The sequence below is a fragment of the Lissotriton helveticus genome, chromosome 8 (assembly GCF_964261635.1).
Source record: "Lissotriton helveticus chromosome 8, aLisHel1.1, whole genome shotgun sequence".
NCBI lineage: Eukaryota > Metazoa > Chordata > Amphibia > Caudata > Salamandridae > Lissotriton > Lissotriton helveticus.
Window position 1 is genome coordinate 409,297,271 of NC_136069.1, and position 20,877 is coordinate 409,318,147.

Here is a 20,877-nt window from a genome sequence, read left to right on the forward strand (position 1 = left end):
TATGCCGACGACATCTTGTTGTTCCTGGCGGATGTAGATGCGTCCGTGACGGGAGCACGTGCCTTGCTTCGAGAATTCGGGGACCTATCGGGCCTTCGGGTTAATTGGTCCAAGACCTGCCTCTTCCCCTTAACTGCCCGTTGTGCTCAACCAGCGGTGCTGGACGGTCTGCGCTGGGAACCGGATTGGCTGCAGTATATCGGAGTTCATATATATCACACCCATTCGCTACTGTACGAGGGGAATGTGGGAAGGGCCATGAGGGGCATTAGAGGTAGCATGAGGTTTTGGCATGTCCTCCCGTTATCTGTCGCGGGGCGGATAGCTTTGTTAAAAATGGTGGTCCTACCGAGATTACTCTATTTTTTCCGCACGTTGCCGGTGTGGATCCCATCCTCTTTCTTTCGCACTCTGAGGTCCGTGGTGATCGGCTTTATTTGGGGTACTGGCAGGCGGCGGGTAGCCCTGAATACTTTGCTCAGGTCCCGGGACGAGGGTGGTATGGCCGTGCCAGATTTTGAATGGTATTATTTGGCTGCTCAACTTCAATGGCTCACGCAGGCGGTGGCGCGAGAATTCAGAGGACCGGACGGCCCGCAGGGTCGGCTTGTGCAGCGCCATGTTCTGTCCTTTATTGTGCTCCAACAGGAACTTCGGCTGGAGCAGCTGACCCTTGAGGAGCGTACTCTTCGCAAGTGCTGGTTGCGCTGCCACAGACGGGGGGGGTGCCGAACACCTTATGCACCGGAGATACCACTGGGGATGTGTACTGCCATCCCGCACGGCGGAGATTGGTCGGCGCTTGCAGGCTGGGAGGACCTTGGGGTCCACATGCTGGGTGACCTATATCGGGACGGTGCCTTGATGCCGTTCGGTGCTCTACGAGAGACCTTCGGGCTCCCGAGGGGTGACTTCCTGTTACACGCGGCCTTGGTTGCCGGGATTCAGAGGCATTGGAGGATGGGGCTGGTGGAGCCGCCCACGTCACTGGGCTGCCAGTACGTAGTGATGGCGGCTGGCACGTATAAGGCCATCACATGCCTATACAGGAGACTATTCATAAAGGGGGTGGTGATGGACAGAGTATCTGAATTAAGCAGAACACTCCTACCCAGTCAAAAGATCAGGGCTTGATCCATCACCGTTTTTTAGCTCACTGCACCATCCCAGCTCAGAACCTGGCTACATGCAAATTAGTCTGACCCTGGCCCAGTGCATCATGGGAACAGGTCAGACCAAACTACCAAGCCAATTCTTTACTGGAAAGGAAACAAGCTTCCGGGGACCGGTTTCTGGCATTACAGCCGTCTTCGGCCCGGCTTGCTTGAATCCTGATGGTGCAGTGAGCAAGGGACTCATGTCTGAGCATACCCTTCCACTCCTATAGTGGCCAAAACGATTCATAAAGGGGGTGGTGATGGACAGAGTATCTGAATTAAGCAGAACACTCCTACCCAGTCAAAAGATCAGGGCTTGATCCATCACCGTTTTTTAGCTCACTGCACCATCCCAGCTCAGAACCTGGCTACATGCAAATTAGTCTGACCCTGGCCCAGTGCATCATGGGAACAGGTCAGACCAAACTACCAAGCCAATTCTTTACTGGAAAGGAAACAAGCTTCCGGGGACCGGTTTCTGGCATTACAGCCGTCTTCGGCCCGGCTTGCTTGAATCCTGATGGTGCAGTGAGCAAGGGACTCATGTCTGAGCATACCCTTCCACTCCTATAGTGGCCAAAACGATTCATAAAGGGGGTGGTGATGGACAGAGTATCTGAATTAAGCAGAACACTCCTACCCAGTCAAAAGATCAGGGCTTGATCCATCACCGTTTTTTAGCTCACTGCACCATCCCAGCTCAGAACCTGGCTACATGCAAATTAGTCTGACCCTGGCCCAGTGCATCATGGGAACAGGTCAGACCAAACTACCAAGCCAATTCTTTACTGGAAAGGAAACAAGCTTCCGGGGACCGGTTTCTGGCATTACAGCCGTCTTCGGCCCGGCTTGCTTGAATCCTGATGGTGCAGTGAGCAAGGGACTCATGTCTGAGCATACCTTTCCACTCCTATAGTGGCCAAAGCGATTTATAAAGGGGGTGGTGATGGACAGAGTATCTGAATTAAGCAGAACACTCCTACCCAGTCAAAAGATCAGGGCTTGATCCATCACCGTTTTTTAGCTCACTGCACCATCCCAGCTCAGAACCTGGCTACATGCAAATTAGTCTGACCCTGGCCCAGTGCATCATGGGAACAGGTCAGACCAAACTACCAAGCCAATTCTTTACTGGAAAGGAAACAAGCTTCCGGGGACCGGTTTCTGGCATTACAGCCAACTTCGGCCCGGCTTGCTTGAATCCTGATGGTGCAGTGAGCAAGGGACTCATGTCTGAGCATACCCTTCCACACGTATAGTGGCCAAAACGATTCATAAAGGGGGTGGTGATGGACAGAGTATCTGAATTAAGCAGAACACTCCTACCCAGTCAAAAGATCAGGGCTTGATCCATCACCGTTTTTTAGCTCACTGCACCATCCCAGCTCAGAACCTGGCTACATGCAAATTAGTCTGACCCTGGCCCAGTGCATCATGGGAACAGGTCAGACCAAACTACCAAGCCAATTCTTTACTGGAAAGGAAACAAGCTTCCGGGGACCGGTTTCTGGCATTACAGCCGTCTTCGGCCCGGCTTGCTTGAATCCTGATGGTGCAGTGAGCAAGGGACTCATGTCTGAGCATACCCTTCCACTCCTATAGTGGCCAAAACGATTCATAAAGGGGGTGGTGATGGACAGAGTATCTGAATTAAGCAGAACACTCCTACCCAGTCAAAAGATCAGGGCTTGATCCATCACCGTTTTTTAGCTCACTGCACCATCCCAGCTCAGAACCTGGCTACATGCAAATTAGTCTGACCCTGGCCCAGTGCATCATGGGAACAGGTCAGACCAAACTACCAAGCCAATTCTTTACTGGAAAGGAAACAAGCTTCCGGGGACCGGTTTCTGGCATTACAGCCGTCTTCGGCCCGGCTTGCTTGAATCCTGATGGTGCAGTGAGCAAGGGACTCATGTCTGAGCATACCCTTCCACTCCTATAGTGGCCAAAACGATTCATAAAGGGGGTGGTGATGGACAGAGTATCTGAATTAAGCAGAACACTCCTACCCAGTCAAAAGATCAGGGCTTGATCCATCACCGTTTTTTAGCTCACTGCACCATCCCAGCTCAGAACCTGGCTACATGCAAATTAGTCTGACCCTGGCCCAGTGCATCATGGGAACAGGTCAGACCAAACTACCAAGCCAATTCTTTACTGGAAAGGAAACAAGCTTCCGGGGACCGGTTTCTGGCATTACAGCCGTCTTCGGCCCGGCTTGCTTGAATCCTGATGGTGCAGTGAGCAAGGGACTCATGTCTGAGCATACCCTTCCACTCCTATAGTGGCCAAAACGATTCATAAAGGGGGTGGTGATGGACAGAGTATCTGAATTAAGCAGAACACTCCTACCCAGTCAAAAGATCAGGGCTTGATCCATCACCGTTTTTTAGCTCACTGCACCATCCCAGCTCAGAACCTGGCTACATGCAAATTAGTCTGACCCTGGCCCAGTGCATCATGGGAACAGGTCAGACCAAACTACCAAGCCAATTCTTTACTGGACTTAACTGGGTGAGAGTACTCTGCTTAATTCAGAGACTCTGTCCATCACCACCCCTTGTTGTAAATAATTTTGTCCACCCTAAGCGTGGAAGGGTATGCTCAGATGTGAGTCCCTTGCTCATTGCACCATCAGGATTCAAGCAAGCCGGGCCGAAGACGGCTGTAATGCCAGAAACCGGTCCCCGGAAGCTTGTTTCCTTCCCAGTGTAAGAATTGGCTTTTGTAGTCTGGTCTGCCCTGTTCCCATGATGCACTGGGCCAGGGACAGACTAATTTGCATACAGCCAGGTTCTGAAACTGGGATGGTGCAATGAGCTAAAAAATGGTGTTGGATCTAGCCCTGATCTCTTGACTGGGTGAGAGTACTCTGCTTAATTCAGAGACTCTGTCCATCACCACCCCTTGTTGTAAATAATTTTGTCCACCCTAAGCGTGGAAGGGTATGCTCAGATGTGAGTCCCTTGCTCATTGCACCATCAGGATTCAAGCAAGCCGGGCCGAAGACGGCTGTAATGCCAGAAACCGGTCCCCGGAAGCTTGTTTCCTTCCCAGTGTAAGAATTGGCTTTTGTAGTCTGGTCTGCCCTGTTCCCATGATGCACTGGGCCAGGGACAGACTAATTTGCATACAGCCAGGTTCTGAAACTGGGATGGTGCAATGAGCTAAAAAATGGTGTTGGATCTAGCCCTGATCTCTTGACTGGGTGAGAGTACTCTGCTTAATTCAGAGACTCTGTCCATCACCACCCCTTGTTGTAAATAATTTTGTCCACCCTAAGCGTGGAAGGGTATGCTCAGATGTGAGTCCCTTGCTCATTGCACCATCAGGATTCAAGCAAGCCGGGCCGAAGACGGCTGTAATGCCAGAAACCGGTCCCCGGAAGCTTGTTTCCTTCCCAGTGTAAGAATTGGCTTTTGTAGTCTGGTCTGCCCTGTTCCCATGATGCACTGGGCCAGGGACAGACTAATTTGCATACAGCCAGGTTCTGAAACTGGGATGGTGCAATGAGCTAAAAAATGGTGTTGGATCTAGCCCTGATCTCTTGACTGGGTGAGAGTACTCTGCTTAATTCAGAGACTCTGTCCATCACCACCCCTTGTTGTAAATAATTTTGTCCACCCTAAGCGTGGAAGGGTATGCTCAGATGTGAGTCCCTTGCTCATTGCACCATCAGGATTCAAGCAAGCCGGGCCGAAGACGGCTGTAATGCCAGAAACCGGTCCCCGGAAGCTTGTTTCCTTCCCAGTGTAAGAATTGGCTTTTGTAGTCTGGTCTGCCCTGTTCCCATGATGCACTGGGCCAGGGACAGACTAATTTGCATACAGCCAGGTTCTGAAACTGGGATGGTGCAATGAGCTAAAAAATGGTGTTGGATCTAGCCCTGATCTCTTGACTGGGTGAGAGTACTCTGCTTAATTCAGAGACTCTGTCCATCACCACCCCTTGTTGTAAATAATGTATACAGGAGACTGGCGCTGGCTGAACCCCCTCCCCTTGATGGGCTGCGGGAGCGCTGGGAGGCTGACCTTGGTCGGCAGATACCGGAGACGACTTGGCCCCAGCTAGTACGCAGGGCCTGGAAGGGCACCCGAAATGTCCGGTTCCAACTGGTTCAATATTATACACGCCATAGGGCATATTGGACACCTGCCAGGATCCATCGAATCTTTGGAGGTGCGCAGTCGCCCTGTCCGCGCTGCGCTGCGGGGGACGCTGACTTAGAACATATGTTCTGGTCATGCACAGGGCTTGGCACGTACTGGATGGATGTTTTCGCTTGCCTGAACGCGGTCACGGGTCGGCAGATTGATGCAGACGCGGGTGCATGCCTGCTGCTTTGGTTTCCCCATACTCCTGCCACTAAGGTCACTAGTAAATTTTATGATTTGGGGTTCATAATGGCCAAAAGGGAACTTACCCTACACTGGAAATCTAGAGGGGGACCTAACTTCCTGAGGTGGCGGAGATGTTTTCTGCAATGGGCCTCATCTGAGAGCACTCTCCGATTGCAATTAGCTAGGCGCGCAGCTAATGATACAGCGTTGGAGACAGCCAGGGCATGGAGCGCACTAGTGATAGATTTGCAGTCGCTAATGGAGGCTGATGATGGTGGGGAGACTGGCGAGCCGGCGAATAGAGAAGGGGACGCGGGACGGGGAGAGGCGGAAGCCGCAGGGGTGGAGGAAAGGAGTTAAACTAAGAGCCCGGAGGTGGGGAGAGGGCGGATTGAGGGGGATACCGAGCCCTGGGGTTGTAATGCTGAATTATACCTGGAACTCTGTGTGGGCGGTGAATGAAGGGGAGTGATACCTGCTGCTGCAATGTTGGACCAATCGAACCGTACTTAGGGATAAGAGGCACACTGACAAGGGGGGGGTGGGGGTAGAGAGGGAGGTGGGATGTTATATGTAGGATTTGTTGAAAGGGTATGTGCGTACAAGGCGGGGAGAAACGGAATAAGAGCGAGATGATGTGAGAATTGAAATTGTCTGTTTTGTGCACAAAATTAATAAAAACTGTTTAAAAAGAGCATTCAGGATAGCCGGGCGGATAACGTCCCAGGCCTTAGTGAGAATCCGCGGAGGTGCTGGATCGTTGGGAGATCCCGAGGTGACTTTAGGGATGATTTTATCGAGTGTAGTAGAGTCTAACAAAGGGAATTTGTCCAGCGTGCAAAGGGCAGTAGGAACAGTCTCATAGGAGATGGTAGATGCCCCAACATCATTACCCCCGGAAAATGAAGAGTAGATAGTCTGAATCTTCTGAAAGAAGTAAGAGGCCAGATTATCACAGCGGGATTGGGCGCCCGCTGATGACAGACGCTCTGGGGTGGGAGAAATTAAAGACTTAGCTATTTTAAAATTTTCTTTGGGAGAGTTAGCGGCTAAATTAATTTTAGAGTCGTAGAATAGAGCTTGTGCAGATTTTATTTCAAGTTTATAGAGCTTTATTGCGGCTCTGTAGTCGGCTTTGTTTGAGAGTGAGCGATCACTTCTCCAAGCTCTCTCCAATTTGCGACAGGATTGCTTCATGAGCCTAAGAGCAGGGGAGTACCAGGGAGCAACTTTAGATCTTTTTATCAGGTCGAGGGATTTCTTCGGGAGGACTTGGTCATGGGTACAGGTAATCCAATTGTCAAAATTGGCAGTAGCCGTAGTGGGATTGGTCCCCATCACAGGAGGATGTTTGTTAAGGGCGTGAATCCACTCATGAGATGGGAGCGAGGCCCATTTCCTTCCCCATTGTTTATTATGGCTCTGTAGGATATGGCGAGTGTTTAGGGACCACACAAAGGGTATTAAAAAATGATCAGTCCAGGGTAGGGGTATAGGTACCTCGACCGTGAGGTTATCTAGATTACTGAAAATATGATCAAGAAGATGTCCCCTAATGTGCGTCGAGTGGAACCCTTTCTGCCGTAGGTCAATAGCCAGGAGGTTCGAACGAAGACTATTGGCTACTGAGTCAGACGGGTCGTCTAAATGTAAATTCAGATCACCCAACACGGTGAAATTTGCCGAGGTCAGCACTAAATTGGCGGCTGTGTCTGTGATATTAGTGACAAAATTACTAAGAGTCCCAGGTGGTCAGTAAGCTAAAACCCCAGAGAAGGTGGTGGTGGGGGAGAATTTGAGAGTGAAATGTAGACTCTCGCAACCTAATGTTGTGGAGGGGGAGATGCGACACCCGTAGTTATCTCTATAGATGATAGCCAACCATCCACCTCTTCCAGTCTGGCGGTCCAGTCGTTTGATGGTGTAACCTGGGGGGGAGGCCCAGACTGATGCGGGGTCGGACTCAAGCTGAAGCCATGTCTCCGTTAAGAAGAGGGCCTCAGGTTTGTACTCCTCTACGAGCATAGCCAACTCAGTGCAGTGCTTCGGCAAGGACCGGCAGTTAAGAAGGAACATCCTCCATTTTAGCACGGAGGAGGATTTCCCTGGCACCGGGGGGCGCATACCCCAATTGCAAGATTCGCACCGAGCCACTTTATCCGTGGGTGCCATCGAGTGCGAACATCGCAAATTGGAGGTAGGGCGCAGGGCGTGCAAGAGAGCGGCACTATAGGACAGGCGGTTTCCTACCATGGCGCAGCACAGTCTGGGAGCTGGGAGCGTCTGGACGCAGACTGGCTTCTCTTTGGCGCCTCTTCGGTGCGTCTATGGCGCTCCCGCTGTGCGTCACCGCTGCGCGAAGTGGCAGGGATTAAGTAGATTAGGAGGGGGTGGGAGACTAGACCGTCACCCTAACAAGATGGCCGCCCGTCGTGGAACGACCAGGAAGTGCCAGCGCTATTCCTCCCTCCACAACAAACAGCAATGAAAGCTGCGGTGGACCGGGGAGTCAGCGCGCCAAATGGTAAAGTGCAAACAATTTTAAAATTACACGTTTTAAAAAAACAGGTTAAAAACCCCCTTTCAGTGATGCCGTAACACACAACACGCTCACGCCACAATATTTCCAATCAATATGAGGGTGCGCGTGAGGGCGAAGCTCTTTAGCAGTCAGGGAGGGGAGGGAGACTAGACCGTCACCCTAACAAGATGGCCGCCCGTCGTGGAACGACCAGGAAGTGCCAGCGCTATTCCTCCCTCCACAACAAACAGCAATGAAAGCTGCGGTGGACCGGGGAGTCAGCGCGCCAAATGGTAAAGTGCAAACAGTTTTAAAATTACACGTTTTAAAAGAACAGGTTAAAACCCCCCTTTCAGTGATGCCGTAACACACAACACGCTCACGCCACAATATTTCCAATCAATATGAGGGTGCGCGTGAGGGCGAAGCTCTTTAGTAGTCAGGGAGGAGAGGGAGACTAGACCGTCACCCTAACAAGATGGCCGCCCGTCGTGAAACGACCAGGAAGTGCCAGCGCTATTCCTCCCTCCACAACAAACAGCAATGAAAGCTGCGGTGGACCGGGGAGTCAGTGTGCCAAATGGTAAAGTGCAAACAGTTTTAAAATTACACGTTTTAAAAAAACAGGTTAAAAACCCCCTTCAGTGATGCCGTAACACACAACACGCTCACGCCACAATATTTCCAATCAATATGAGGGTGCGCGTGAGGGCGAAGCACTTTAGTAGTCAGGGAGGGGAGGGAGACTAGACCGTCACCCTAACAAGATGGCCGCCCGTCGTGGAATGACCAGGAAGTGCCAGCGCTATTCCTCCCTCCACAACAAACAGCAATGAAAGCTGCGGTGGACCGGGGAGTCAGCGTGCCAAATGGTAAAGTGCAAACAGTTTTAAAATTACACGTTTTAAAAAAACAGGTTAAAAACCCCCTTTCAGTGATGCCGTAACACACAACACGCTCACGCCACAATATTTCCAATCAATATGGACCATTTGCGTCACTTGCAAGCTGTTCTCCAGGCCCTGAAACAGGCTGGTTTGAGAATCAAAGCCAGCAAATGTCAGATTGGGCAGGGGTCGGTTGTGTACCTAGGCCACTTGGTTGGTAGGGGAACAGTGCAGCCCCTCCAGGCAAAGATTGAGGCCATCATGGCCTGGGAACCCCCCAAGACCCAGACTGAGGTCCGATCTTTCCTGGGCCTCACAGGTTACTACCGTCGCTTTGTGAAGGGGTATGGCACTATTGTAGCGCCCCTCACAGAGCTCACATCCTAGAAACAACCTCGACGGGTAGTCTTGGCAGAGGCTTGTCAGCAAGCCTTTATGAAATTGAAACAGGCAATGTGTGCAGCACCGGTCCTGAGGGCCCCAGACTTCTCCAAGGAGTTCATCGTCCAGACAGACGCATCCGAGCATGGCATTGGGGCAGTGTTATCTCAACTCAATGAAGAGGGTCTGGATCAGCCGGTAGTCTTCCTATCCAGGAGACTGCTTCCCCGGGAACAGAAGTGGAGTGCAATTGAGCGGGAAGCCTATGCGGTGGTGTGGGCTCTGAAGAGGTTGTGGCCATACCTGTTTGGCTCGCATTTCCTGGTTCAGACCGATCACCGACCCCTCCGTTGGCTGATGCAAATGAAGGGGGAAAATCCTAAGTTGTTGAGATGGTCTATCTCCCTACAGGGAATGGACTTCCGGGTGGAACATCGACCTGGAGTGGACCACGCCAATGCAGACGGTCTCTCTAGGTATTTCCGCCTTAGTGATGAGGACTCCCAAGGGGTTGGGTAGCTCTCCCCACTTTCAGCTGGGGGGGACGCGTGTTGACCTGTCTGCCTTTGGGTAGTCCGTCCTATTTAATTATTTATTTTGTCCCCTTTTTGGCCCCTCAAACCTTGTTATCTTTTTATGTCCTCTGGATTTTTGTGGTGTTGACCCAGGGGATTAGATGCTCTTTTTGCCCTCATAGTTTTTTTTCCCCTGAGGCCTAGGTGCCTTTTCTGACTAGAAAGTGCGAGATACACAAAATGGTGGCTATTAACTGTCATAACTGCCCCCTTAGGAGAAAGACCCATAGGGTAGAATAGGGACCTACCAGAACCTTCTGGACCCTGCTGGACCCCTTGAAGTCAGCCTATATAAGGCGGAATGCAGGGCAGCCATTTTGGGGTGATGACCAGTAAGTTGAGGAGTGAGGCAGAGGCTTGGGGAGGCGGGCGCGCTGGATCACCGCGTGAGGACGTTCCCCCCTTAGCCTTGGACCGACCCCTGTTATCTGGTTTATGGACTTTGTTCGCAAAAGCTCTTAGTGCAAGTCGTGGAAGAAGCGACATCAGGTTACCTGCCCCCTCTCCTCTCCAAGGCAATACCTGCCGTTGGTGACTGGCCCACTACAATTTCCCCCTTACCGGCACTTGGGAGTGTATCTGGAGGTGTCCCTCTTAGCGAAAGTGTGCCTGGTAGTGGAGGAGGTGGCGCGATACGGCGCGGGACTGCTGTGGTGTTCCTTCAGCTAGAGGAAGAGGAGCGAAGTGCCTTTCCCAGGCCGGAAGACCCTGACAGGGCGAGAAGTGTCTGAGGTAGTGGCGCGAGTCCGCGCAGGCCCGCTGTGGAGATCCGGGTAAGGAGAGAAGCGTCGGGGAAGGTGGCGCGATTCCGCGCAGGCCCTCTCTGAAGAGCCGCCTGCTTGACGGAAGTAGGACGGAGCGTCGACGGTGGAGCGCAGACCTGAGGAAGATTCTGTTCGTCGGAAGGAAGAGGAGGGGCGGCAACAAGCGGAGCCACTGCTCTCTCGCGCCTGCCCAGTGGCGCGGAAGCCGGGAGATCAGAGGAGCCGTCCGGAGGAACCTGCCTCGCCGTGATCTGAGTGAGGCTCCCCCCTCGTTGACGGCTGGGGTTCTGCCTGGCCTGGCCCACGAGGGAAGCGCTGCTAGGCGAAGACGACTGTCGGCGAGTGCCGGTTAGTGGCAACAGATTGGTGCTCGATTGCCCTCAAGTAAGGTGGGAGCTGGGGGGCTGTTGTGGGGCCGGGGAGTGTGAAAAACAACAGGCTCCAGGGGAGAGATCTTGATTTACCCCAACAAGTAAAAGAGGTTGTACCGGTCTGGAGAGACTGGGGAGTCCGAGACTGTGAGGTCATCAGGACTAATGAGGAGGAGAATTAAGTAAAAGTAAAATCGAGTGATTGAACTCGCTTCCTGCTAGAAAAGACGGGGTTGTTTTATAACCTTTTCCTTACAGGGGTGGGCGGAGGAAGAAAACTACAGCATGTCTTCTGGCCAACCTCTGAAATAATCTGATTAAGCTGAATGTGATCAGTAATTCTGTTTCAATTGAAAATCTTGTAAATACTCGCCTGTACCTTGAAGAGCATTGATCTTTGTTTACCATTGTACTAGACCAGTTTAGGAGAACAGGGTGTTCCCAGGGAGTAGTAATGTTATATTGTGAATTGATTGCTGAAGAATTATCCTATGTAAAAATGCAAATGGAAAATATCTGATTTGAGCAATAACTAAGTTGACACACAGGAAAAACAAGAGTAAATTATACTATTTTTATAAACGGCTCATATTTTCCTAAACAAAGTGGTGTAGCGTCATTTTTGAGTGGATGGGTGCTGGATTACTAAAGGGTGTGATGCAAACTTAACACAGATACCTTTGAGTTAGGCCTTTCCACTTAGTGCCAAGCTACCCTATGTGACTGGGAAACCCCCAGGTCCAACAGGCAGCTATTACTGTGCATGTGTAAATAGAAGAGGTACCTAACATCCCAACCCTACTATTTTGGGACGCAAGTTCCCGTTACACAGTAATTAACCGCATGCGTGCTAGCGGTTTTCCCGCTGCACGCTGCGATTTTGAAAATCGTGCGTTACGTGACAAGGTCAGCTCGTCATGCGCGCAGCGCAGGTAACGCCCATGACGAACTGACCTTGTCATGCGCGTCGAAGGGTTTAAGACATGAAAACAGTTTTATTGCAGAAACTGTGTGAAGGATTTTGCCATTGCAAATAAACTAAGTGAAAATAAACATACACTCAAGATGTACATCTCTTTTCTCCAGGGCCAGTGGAATTAGCTGAGTTGGGATATACCAAATTATGTGGCATGGTTCACTAAATTATGTGGCAAATTAAGCCAAATTACTCGGTGTAGTGTGACACATTTTGTAATAGTACAACTTTATTATTTTTACTCACTAACACTGTCTTGGAAAAGGCTACATCTTGTTAGTCTGAATCACACCAAGAAAGAGCTAGAGGTCTACGTGCCACACATACTATATAACATAACATATACCACACAACTGAAATGGCAGGAATTATCTCCCTGTATTTTATCAGGGATAAATGGACACTTATGTGCTACAGGTTAGTTACCATGAGAAAGCATGAAGATATTTGTCAGAAAGGCCTCACCCACTCTTTTGCATCATGCTTAATCATTGGCCAATCCTACCCCACCCGCCAATCCAACCACACCATGTTAAGATTATACCAACACAACCGTCTCAACCTCTTTGGGGAGGGAGCTCAGAAGATCACTGTTCTGGTCATCAAGGGGTTCCAGTTAATCCTTAAACAACCTAAATGTGAACCCAAATATGTACTTTATTACAGGGTACACTTGATTGGAATAAAATGTGAGGATGCTAGAGAGAGCTTATGTCTTGATTATCACATAAAAAGCATATTTGCCTACACGTTTCAGCCTCATTTTGATCCCTCATATAGGGTATCGGGCCATCGTCATGGCAGTTCAGGTACCCCTAAAGTCAGTCACTCATGGTACTAGTCTTACTCTAGGTAAAAGTAGGTCTTACCTGTCAGTCTACCATCTTCACCTGGGGATAAATAAAATATGAAAAACATGGTGTGCAGTTGATACTCTGTATTTTTACAGTTTTAAATAATTACTGAACAGTATCCATTTTATAAACATGCTCTGTTGTCGCAGACATTTAGAATGTTCTTCTGTATTGTACATGCAAGCACCTACTATGATACATCCGTGATATCACAATTTGCTCCAATTTATATGTAAAAAAAAAAACAGTGACACATGCACGGTTCGTACAGACACTTACCCTATATTATTCGGAGTTATGCCATGAGACACACATGGGAGGAACCTCTCCTTAAGTCACCCACTTGTGTGAGGTAAGAGGTACAAGTCACAGCTCATCACAGTCAAAGGTACAATGAATCTTGGGACATAACTCAACTGTTGGTCTATATAAATGATGCCATGTCCTACTTAACAATTCAAAACAGCTCAAATATGCTGTAGGTGTAATTCATTTTTTTTCCAGATACACAAGTCATAATGTATTGTCACTGTCTTTTGTCATGTTACGTCCTACTGAGAGGAGCCTTATATGTTAGAAGTTTATTGTGGGCATTTTTACATCAATCTGCCTATGGTTCATAAGCCAATGTATTCTCCTAGGCGGATATGCGTGTTTCATCATTAATTGCCAACTTTGGGTGTATTGGCGTGCCGATGTTTCGAGGGCACCAAGCCCCACTTCCCATCTTTCCCTACATTATACTACCTCAATGAAGGTCTTATCTATACCAGCGATTGTTTATGCCAGGTTATTTCATTGCGGCTATCTGGCCAATGCCTGTTCTTCTAAATCATTGTACAGGTTCTTGATCGTACAGCAGCTGAATCACTATCCCACAGAGGGGAATGCTTCCATACACCTAGTGTCAATCACTAATGATCTAGGCCAAAGTTTTAGGTGTTTAGCGCTTGTCAATCTTACTGGCCATTAGTTCCAACCCGAACTGCAGTCAAACCTTTAGCTCTCAAAGGGGAATGCGTCCATACACTCAGCGTCCCTCAACAATCATACTGGCCAAAATTTGAAGTATTACACAATGAGCAATCTCACTAAACATCGCATCTCTGGACACACCAGTATTCCGTATTATGTCATCAGAGAGGATCGTCATTTTTAGACCCCAAACGCCCGCTTCCCGCCTTTGTCAATATTCAGGTTCCGGCTGACAACCTATGGCAGCCACAGCTGCTCTTCCTTGCTGGTCCGTTCACCCAGTGGCAGCCTCTGTGTATGTCTTGATGGCAGCGGCCACTTCGGTGTCCTCAAGGCGGACAGCGTCATTGGACTTCAAGCCCTGTCGTAAGTGCTGCAAGCAGATGTCCCCACTGGAGTCACATGACAGCTGCATGTGATACTGGTTATGACTCCGACTCTTCATCATGCGGCTCATGCTTCCTGATGCACCAAGGGCAAAGCAACTTTCAGCCAAGGCCTTCAGGGACATGCCAAAGCATATTACTTCCCCTACAGGTGGGTCTCCAGATTAGGAACGTTCTCCCAAGGAGTCTTCCCACAGAAAACACACCAAAGGAACTTTAAATCCTTTTCTTCCTCGAGGAAATTATTTTGTTCCATAGAGTGTTCGGAGTCACGTCGCAGTTCCACAAATTCCAGCTCTTTCTTGTTATCCGAGCTGATTCTGAACCTTCAAAAAATCCATCCAGAATTCACTGGTCTGTCGGCCGAACCAGCGCAGATTGAAACATTCCTCCTGGTCATTTGGATATGTTTGTGACTAGTTTCAGTACCTTCTAAGCCACTACCCTATGGAAGACCTGATCTTTTAGGCTTCGATGCTCTGGTGGCGTCAACTCTCAGATAAGCAATTTAGCAGGGAGCACATTAGTGTGTAGAGTGTGGCGTGATTACGTTCCGCTACAAGTTGCGCTGGAAGGTCTCTTCTAGCTTTGGCCTACTACTGGCGAGGAATCCTTGTTGTTGCTGCTTTAAAAGAGGTCAAAGGGCTCCTCATGAAGGAATTTTTGCCTCTGTCCGGCCTCCCCATCTGATTCGGGGCCAGAGACGTAGATTGGTGGCACAGCTGCTGGGGTCACGAGAATGTTCGGCCAATATTTAAACTGTTAACTGTTGTTTTTGTTGAGGCTGTTTTGATTGCTTGTATTCTGCCTGATGTATAAACTGTAAAGCACTCTGATACCCTCAGTGGTCATGTTTGCGCTTTATAAAACTTTCAAAATAAATAAAAATAAATACATTAGCTTCTTTCTGGAATGAAAAAAACAAGTCTGATATGTTGCAGCGTGCCATTTCATAGCCTTACTGCTTAATTAGAAGATTCTTATTTCCTGCTCTCTTTATTTACTGTAGGTTACTGCTCCCATGGAAGAGCATGTATGTTTGCGTTCAGTTTTTTTCCTGTTATCGATTAGACACAGGATCTAGGGCATGCCTCTTTGAGTTAATGTGCAGGCTGTACTGGCTGCATCTTCATGCCTCATTTCTGAGGCACAATGGACAGTATTATTACTTTGGTGTGAAGGTTCTATTCTTGCCCCACATAGGTGATCCTCTCTCAATGAAAACGAAGATCAGCCAGTGGTATAAAATGGCTTGCATCTGCCTTGTTTCTTTTTCTAGGATCCAATTTTTACTCTTCACTCTGATCTTTTTCAATTCTAGACTTCATAGTCTACTGCCCTCACAGTGCAACTCTGTACTTTGCCCTGTACTGTGCTTAATTTGAGCAGGTGGTTTCTGTTGTGCGACACCAGCACTTAATTGTCAACACTGCCATTTATGACCATCTGCCACATGGTGGCACTGTTTGTCTAATTTTGACATAAGCACAACAACAGTTTAATAATTCAGTAAACATTCCAAACAAATAAATCCTGTCGTCCATACAATTTGAGTGGCCTAGAGTAGTCTGAATTGTCACATTTGTAGGAGTGTATTGGTTAGTACTTGTGTCGATACTGTAATTGGCCACGCTGGCAGGGGCAGTCGGTGGTGCAAGCATCGGCCTCTTGAGAAGGGCCCTGCACTTATGTTTTTTACAAATGAAGCTCCGCCTGTTTCAACAAGAGTTGCAGTCTCACTGCCCCCTATCCCCTGCTGATGTGCAGTTATTTAGCAGTTTTGATTCATGTACTGCAGGCTCCTGTGGCATGTCTACTCCACTGCCTCTCTCTTGGCCGCTGCACCTACTCTCTTGTCTTCTCAGTAACTCCACATCCAGCGTCCTACTCTGCGCTCCATGAACTTCAGCGATTAATGGATCATTCGGCATAACATAGTTTTCTGCATTTGATTATGTAGATGTCTTGATTATTTTACAGTCTTATTCGAGTTTTTTTTAAAATAAACTAATTACTCTCTGTTCTGCCTCTAGTGTATGATATGTATGTGAGTAAATGTCCCAGACCTATCTGACATGCTCTCCAGCAAAATACAAGCACAGTGTCTTGTATAAATAAGCTGGGTTTTTTATTTTGTCTCCTATCTGGGCAATGTATTGTATCTAGGTTGAAGTGTTGTAGGTCTCAGCTGGTGAATCTTGGCTTCTAAATAAATTCATAAATAGAATGTTTCTCTCTCCAGAACTCTGCAATTATTTATCATTTGAATTGATTTGTCCAATTGTAGTTGACAAGAGAAAAATGTAAATGTAAATTGATACTTGTATAGCGCACTACTCACCCGCAAGGGTCTCAAGGCGCTTGTACGAATACCGCTGTGGAACCCATCCTGGCTTTCCCTGTGAGGTGTCCACTCCTGGGCACCCCCAAGGTGGAGGCCAGGCATCCTTAGCGTTGTGGGGGCCATTGTGGAGATTAAGCAAGCTATTGCCCAGAGTTGCAGAGTGGGACTCCATGATTGGAATAGGCACCGAGGCGAGAATTATCAGGTCCGTGGAATTTTGAGCCCAAGACCCCCCCCTTGCCCTGGGGCTAGTGTCTAGAGGACCCTATGATGAAGCGTGCCACTAACTAGTGTTAGTGGGTGAGGGTTCTTTTAAAAACCAAGAAGCATTCCATACTCACCTGAGCGAGGGGTATAACAGGACGTAGGTAGCAGGCTCTCTCTTATTGTATGTCTAATTTGATTGAGAAGTGGGGCGAGCCTTCTCCCTTCTCACTTGCCCTATCTGTAGCTTCAGCATTAGCACTGCTCAAAGTCAATCAAAACAAATACTACAGTGAAGAATCGTAAACCGACACACAACTCTGACAATGACACTAAAAGTATGAGTAATTAAACTATTATTTGTCAGCAACTACAGCATCCATCAAACATTTGTATAATAATGACAGGACTAAATATACATAAACGGGGACAGGTGATTTGAATGAATAAAACAATTAAAACAAAGCCAAAAGCTTAGGTGAGATAACATATGAGGCTTGAAGGTGAAAACCAGGGTTCTGACACACAGCCCTCATGTGAGCGATTTGCGACCCGGTATGATCTGCAGTTCACGGATGCTTCGTGCTGCAAGTTCGCGCAGTGCTCTCGAGAGTTGGTAGCAGAATGGAAGATGGTGTCGATTGAGTAGCGGAGTAATTCCAAAGGAGTTAGAGGATCTTTTTTCTTCCGCGGTAAAAAGAGAAATGGGTGGCTAGAGACTATCAGAGTTGCCTCTGGGTTTTTAGTATGTTATCGTGACCAGGTGTCTGGGAGAACCTACGTTAAATGACATCACGCCACCTTGTGAAGCGTAAATGTCGGAATTTGTAAAGCGCACAGCTACCTCCACCGGAGGTGTCCCGGCGCTGTCCGTATACCGCTTAGGAACCCTTCCTGGCTTTCCTGGGAAGTGTCCACTCCTGGGCACCCCCCAGGTGCAGCCAGGCATCCCAGCGCTTTTGGGGCCGTTGTGGAGACTAAGCAAGCTATTGCCCAGAGTTGCAGCGTGGGACCCATGATCAGAACAGGCACTGAGGCGAGAATATCCAGTCAGGGGAATTAATGAGCCGGAGACCCGCCGTGGCGGGAATCGAACCCTGGTCCCTGGCCAGAGCTCTGCATCAAGGTCTGCCTGCTCTAACCTTTCAGCCACACTTCGTAGTGATAAGATAAACTCTTGTGAGCGTTTTATTAGATCTAATCTTTATTCTTGCAGATTACCAAAGTAGTTTGCTTAAACGAATCATTTTACACTGCATTTTCAGGGAAATAAGTTTGCCTCCTTTTTCACATGAATAAATAAACGATAAGGAGTTTAGAACCTGTGATATAGAAAATGTATTGTATTATTGGCTTTCTTTTTACGTTGTTCATTTTCTTTTTTCCAGGTTAGAATTGAGCAAGTAATCGTAGCTGAACCAGGTGCAGTTTTGCTGTATAAGGTTTCTAATCTCCTTAAATTCTATCACCACACAATCAGGTAAATTAAATGTTTTAACCATGCCCAATGTGCACCTCTCTGTAAAGTTTCGATTTTCATGATCCAATCGGTTTTTACGTCAAAAGGAAGTAATGTATTTTAAGAGGCTGTTTTTAACATGTTAAACTACAGCTATATCCCTTCAAAGCGAGACAATTTTAGGTTACCTTAAGTAGTTCAACAATTTAGCAAACCTTTTGGATTCTGCATCTATAACTATTCAGTGTCTGGAGATAAAACATTTTTTTTACTTCTAGTCTTATTGGAATGGAGCACTATTTAGATTTAACACTTTGAGGGATTTTTTTTAGACCAAGATAAAAGCAAGCATTGGGATTCCCTATAGGTCTCAGCTGTTTTGAACTATTGGCTTTGCCATTGCTTATATAAACAAAATTCAGCCTCCAGGTCCTAAAAACAGAGATTTAAAAAAACATAGTGTGGAGAGCATAATTGGTACTTGGGTCAGTACAACACAGAGAGCACCGGGAAGGTATATCAGTTGGAAGCAGCTCACATGGGAGCGATCAAGTGAAAGCAAAAGTAACAAGCATTTACAATGCAATGGTTTCGCCTTTGGAAAAGTTAGAGCTATTGGCATTGTAAATGACAAAATTTGTATTTATGTGTTGGTTTTGAAAACAGATAAATAAATGGCATTGTCATTTACATTGCCATTAGCTTAATCTCGGCAGTCACTCTGCACTCCCTAGTCACTCTGCACTCCCTACTCTGCACTCCCTACTCTGCACTCCCTACTCTGCACTCCCTACTCTGCACTCCCTACTCTGCACCCACACACCCAGAGCAACACACACACACCTAGGAGAGCAATCACAGCGAGGGGGCAGGGAAGCAAGCACAGTGAGGGGGCAGGGAAGCAAGCACAGTGAGGGGGCAGGGAAGAAAGCACAGCGAGGGGGCAGGTAACACCCATCAATCCTGAAACCCAACTTCAGAACAACAGTGCAAGCCTTGGGCCTTACCTTGTTAGGTAGAGGCAATGCTCTGCTTAACAGCATCCTGAACATCACACTGGCACTCCTGAAATACATCCTACACGCTGCTGCATCAACGTCCTGAAAAGCCTGGCCACATAATCCCAATATTGAAGGTACTATGCTGGCTCCCCTGCAGGTGTCCATCAACCTCAAGACCTGCTGCTAGTTTATAAGTCCATCAGAAATTACTTCTTTGCATACCTAACTGTAAAATTAGCCATCTTAGGTGGAAAGTGTTACACCAAGTGCCATGACATCACCAGATTGGAAGAGAAGAACTAGCTATGGAGAAGACGGAGAAGGTCTTGTCCATCTACCCACCTAGAACATGAAACATTCCCATCGACAACCTGTAGTTCAGAAAAATGCAGACAAAGCTTTCAATGAACACTACACAATACAACTTACATTCTACCTGCCTCACTTTAAACACAAGTACCACACACTACTGGATTGTAAATAAGGGCTCATGCCTACTGTTCAGCGCTCAAATGCTCCACAGCTAGTTTCTCATAAGTACTACTACATGCATACATACACGCATGATGCAATAGCAGGTCTGTAATCCGTCACGCTTGCAGAAATTGTCAACTTTTGCCACACTGAACATGGAAGACCTGTCTTTCACATGCAAAGGTGAGGCTGTAATAAATGGCCATGAATTAAACCATGCATTCGTCTATGGTAGGAAGGTGGGTATTTTTGTGTGCTGGAGGGTAGGATATGCGGATGCTGAGGGAGGCAGGCAGGATAGCATGAGAGGGTGCCAGCTACCTTGATGCAATTTACCAGGGGGGGTATCAGAGTGAGATGGGGAGAGGGAAAGACCAGGAATTTAAAATAGTTTCATGAAGAATAGTGGTGATAGGAGGCAGGTATGTTTTTTATTGAGGGAAATGGGCATCAGCGTGGTGGGTGTGCCGCTGATTATCGTATCTTAACACCTTTTGAAGTACAGTGCTTTGCTTAGCCAAGCTATATTTCTACATTGCTGTCCTAAGTCATTAAACAAAATCATCATTGATTTTTCTGTCCAGGTTTCCTTAAAGCATACAATTCTATATAGTTGATGTTTTCTGCAAATCCCGACAACCATATAAATATTACAAAAAGAAAGACATCCGCTTTTTTTTTGTTCGCAACAATTAATATTTAAAATGTTGCCATAGCGTACCTGTATCCGGTGCAGCCATCTTTCTGCTCTCTTGAACCATGCCCTCGAGGAAGTGTAGGTCGTGTAAAGTCCCGCTTCCATGCTTGGCTCTTGAATCTAGGATTTTCTAATTTATATTTTTGAACCCGCTTGAAGGTCGTCTGCCTACGTATTAATGATTGCAAGATTCTGCCCGGTGGAACTCGTGTTTCAGACTCATCACTTGGTCTCCACTGGAGCCCTGTATACGAAAACCTATGCGTTTAGGCCTTGACTCTCCTTGAGCATCAGTGGCACATTTCTGGCACTGGCTGATCTCTGTTGCCTGTTTCTGTGATTCACAGCTCGATTTTTTTCTTTTCTCAATAAATATTTTCAGCCTTTGAATTAGCATGCGGACATATCATCTTTAACAAGAGCATTATAAAGCAGCTCACAAAGGAAACTGCAATTATACCTGGATTGCAAACACTTCTGTTTCCATAGTGGAAACTGCAGAACACAA

The 20,877-nt window shown here is 47.8% G+C and overlaps 1 protein-coding gene across 1 annotated transcript in view; it reads left to right on the forward strand.

Annotated features, from left to right (window-relative positions):
* Positions 1-20,877, forward strand: part of COG6 (component of oligomeric golgi complex 6) — a 464,502-nt gene that overhangs the window by 236,259 nt on the left and 207,366 nt on the right. Inside the window, exon 12 of the mRNA XM_078657244.1 lies at positions 18,127-18,218. Coding sequence (XP_078513370.1) covers positions 18,127-18,218 — 92 coding nt within the window. The remainder of the gene's footprint in view (positions 1-18,126; positions 18,219-20,877) is intronic.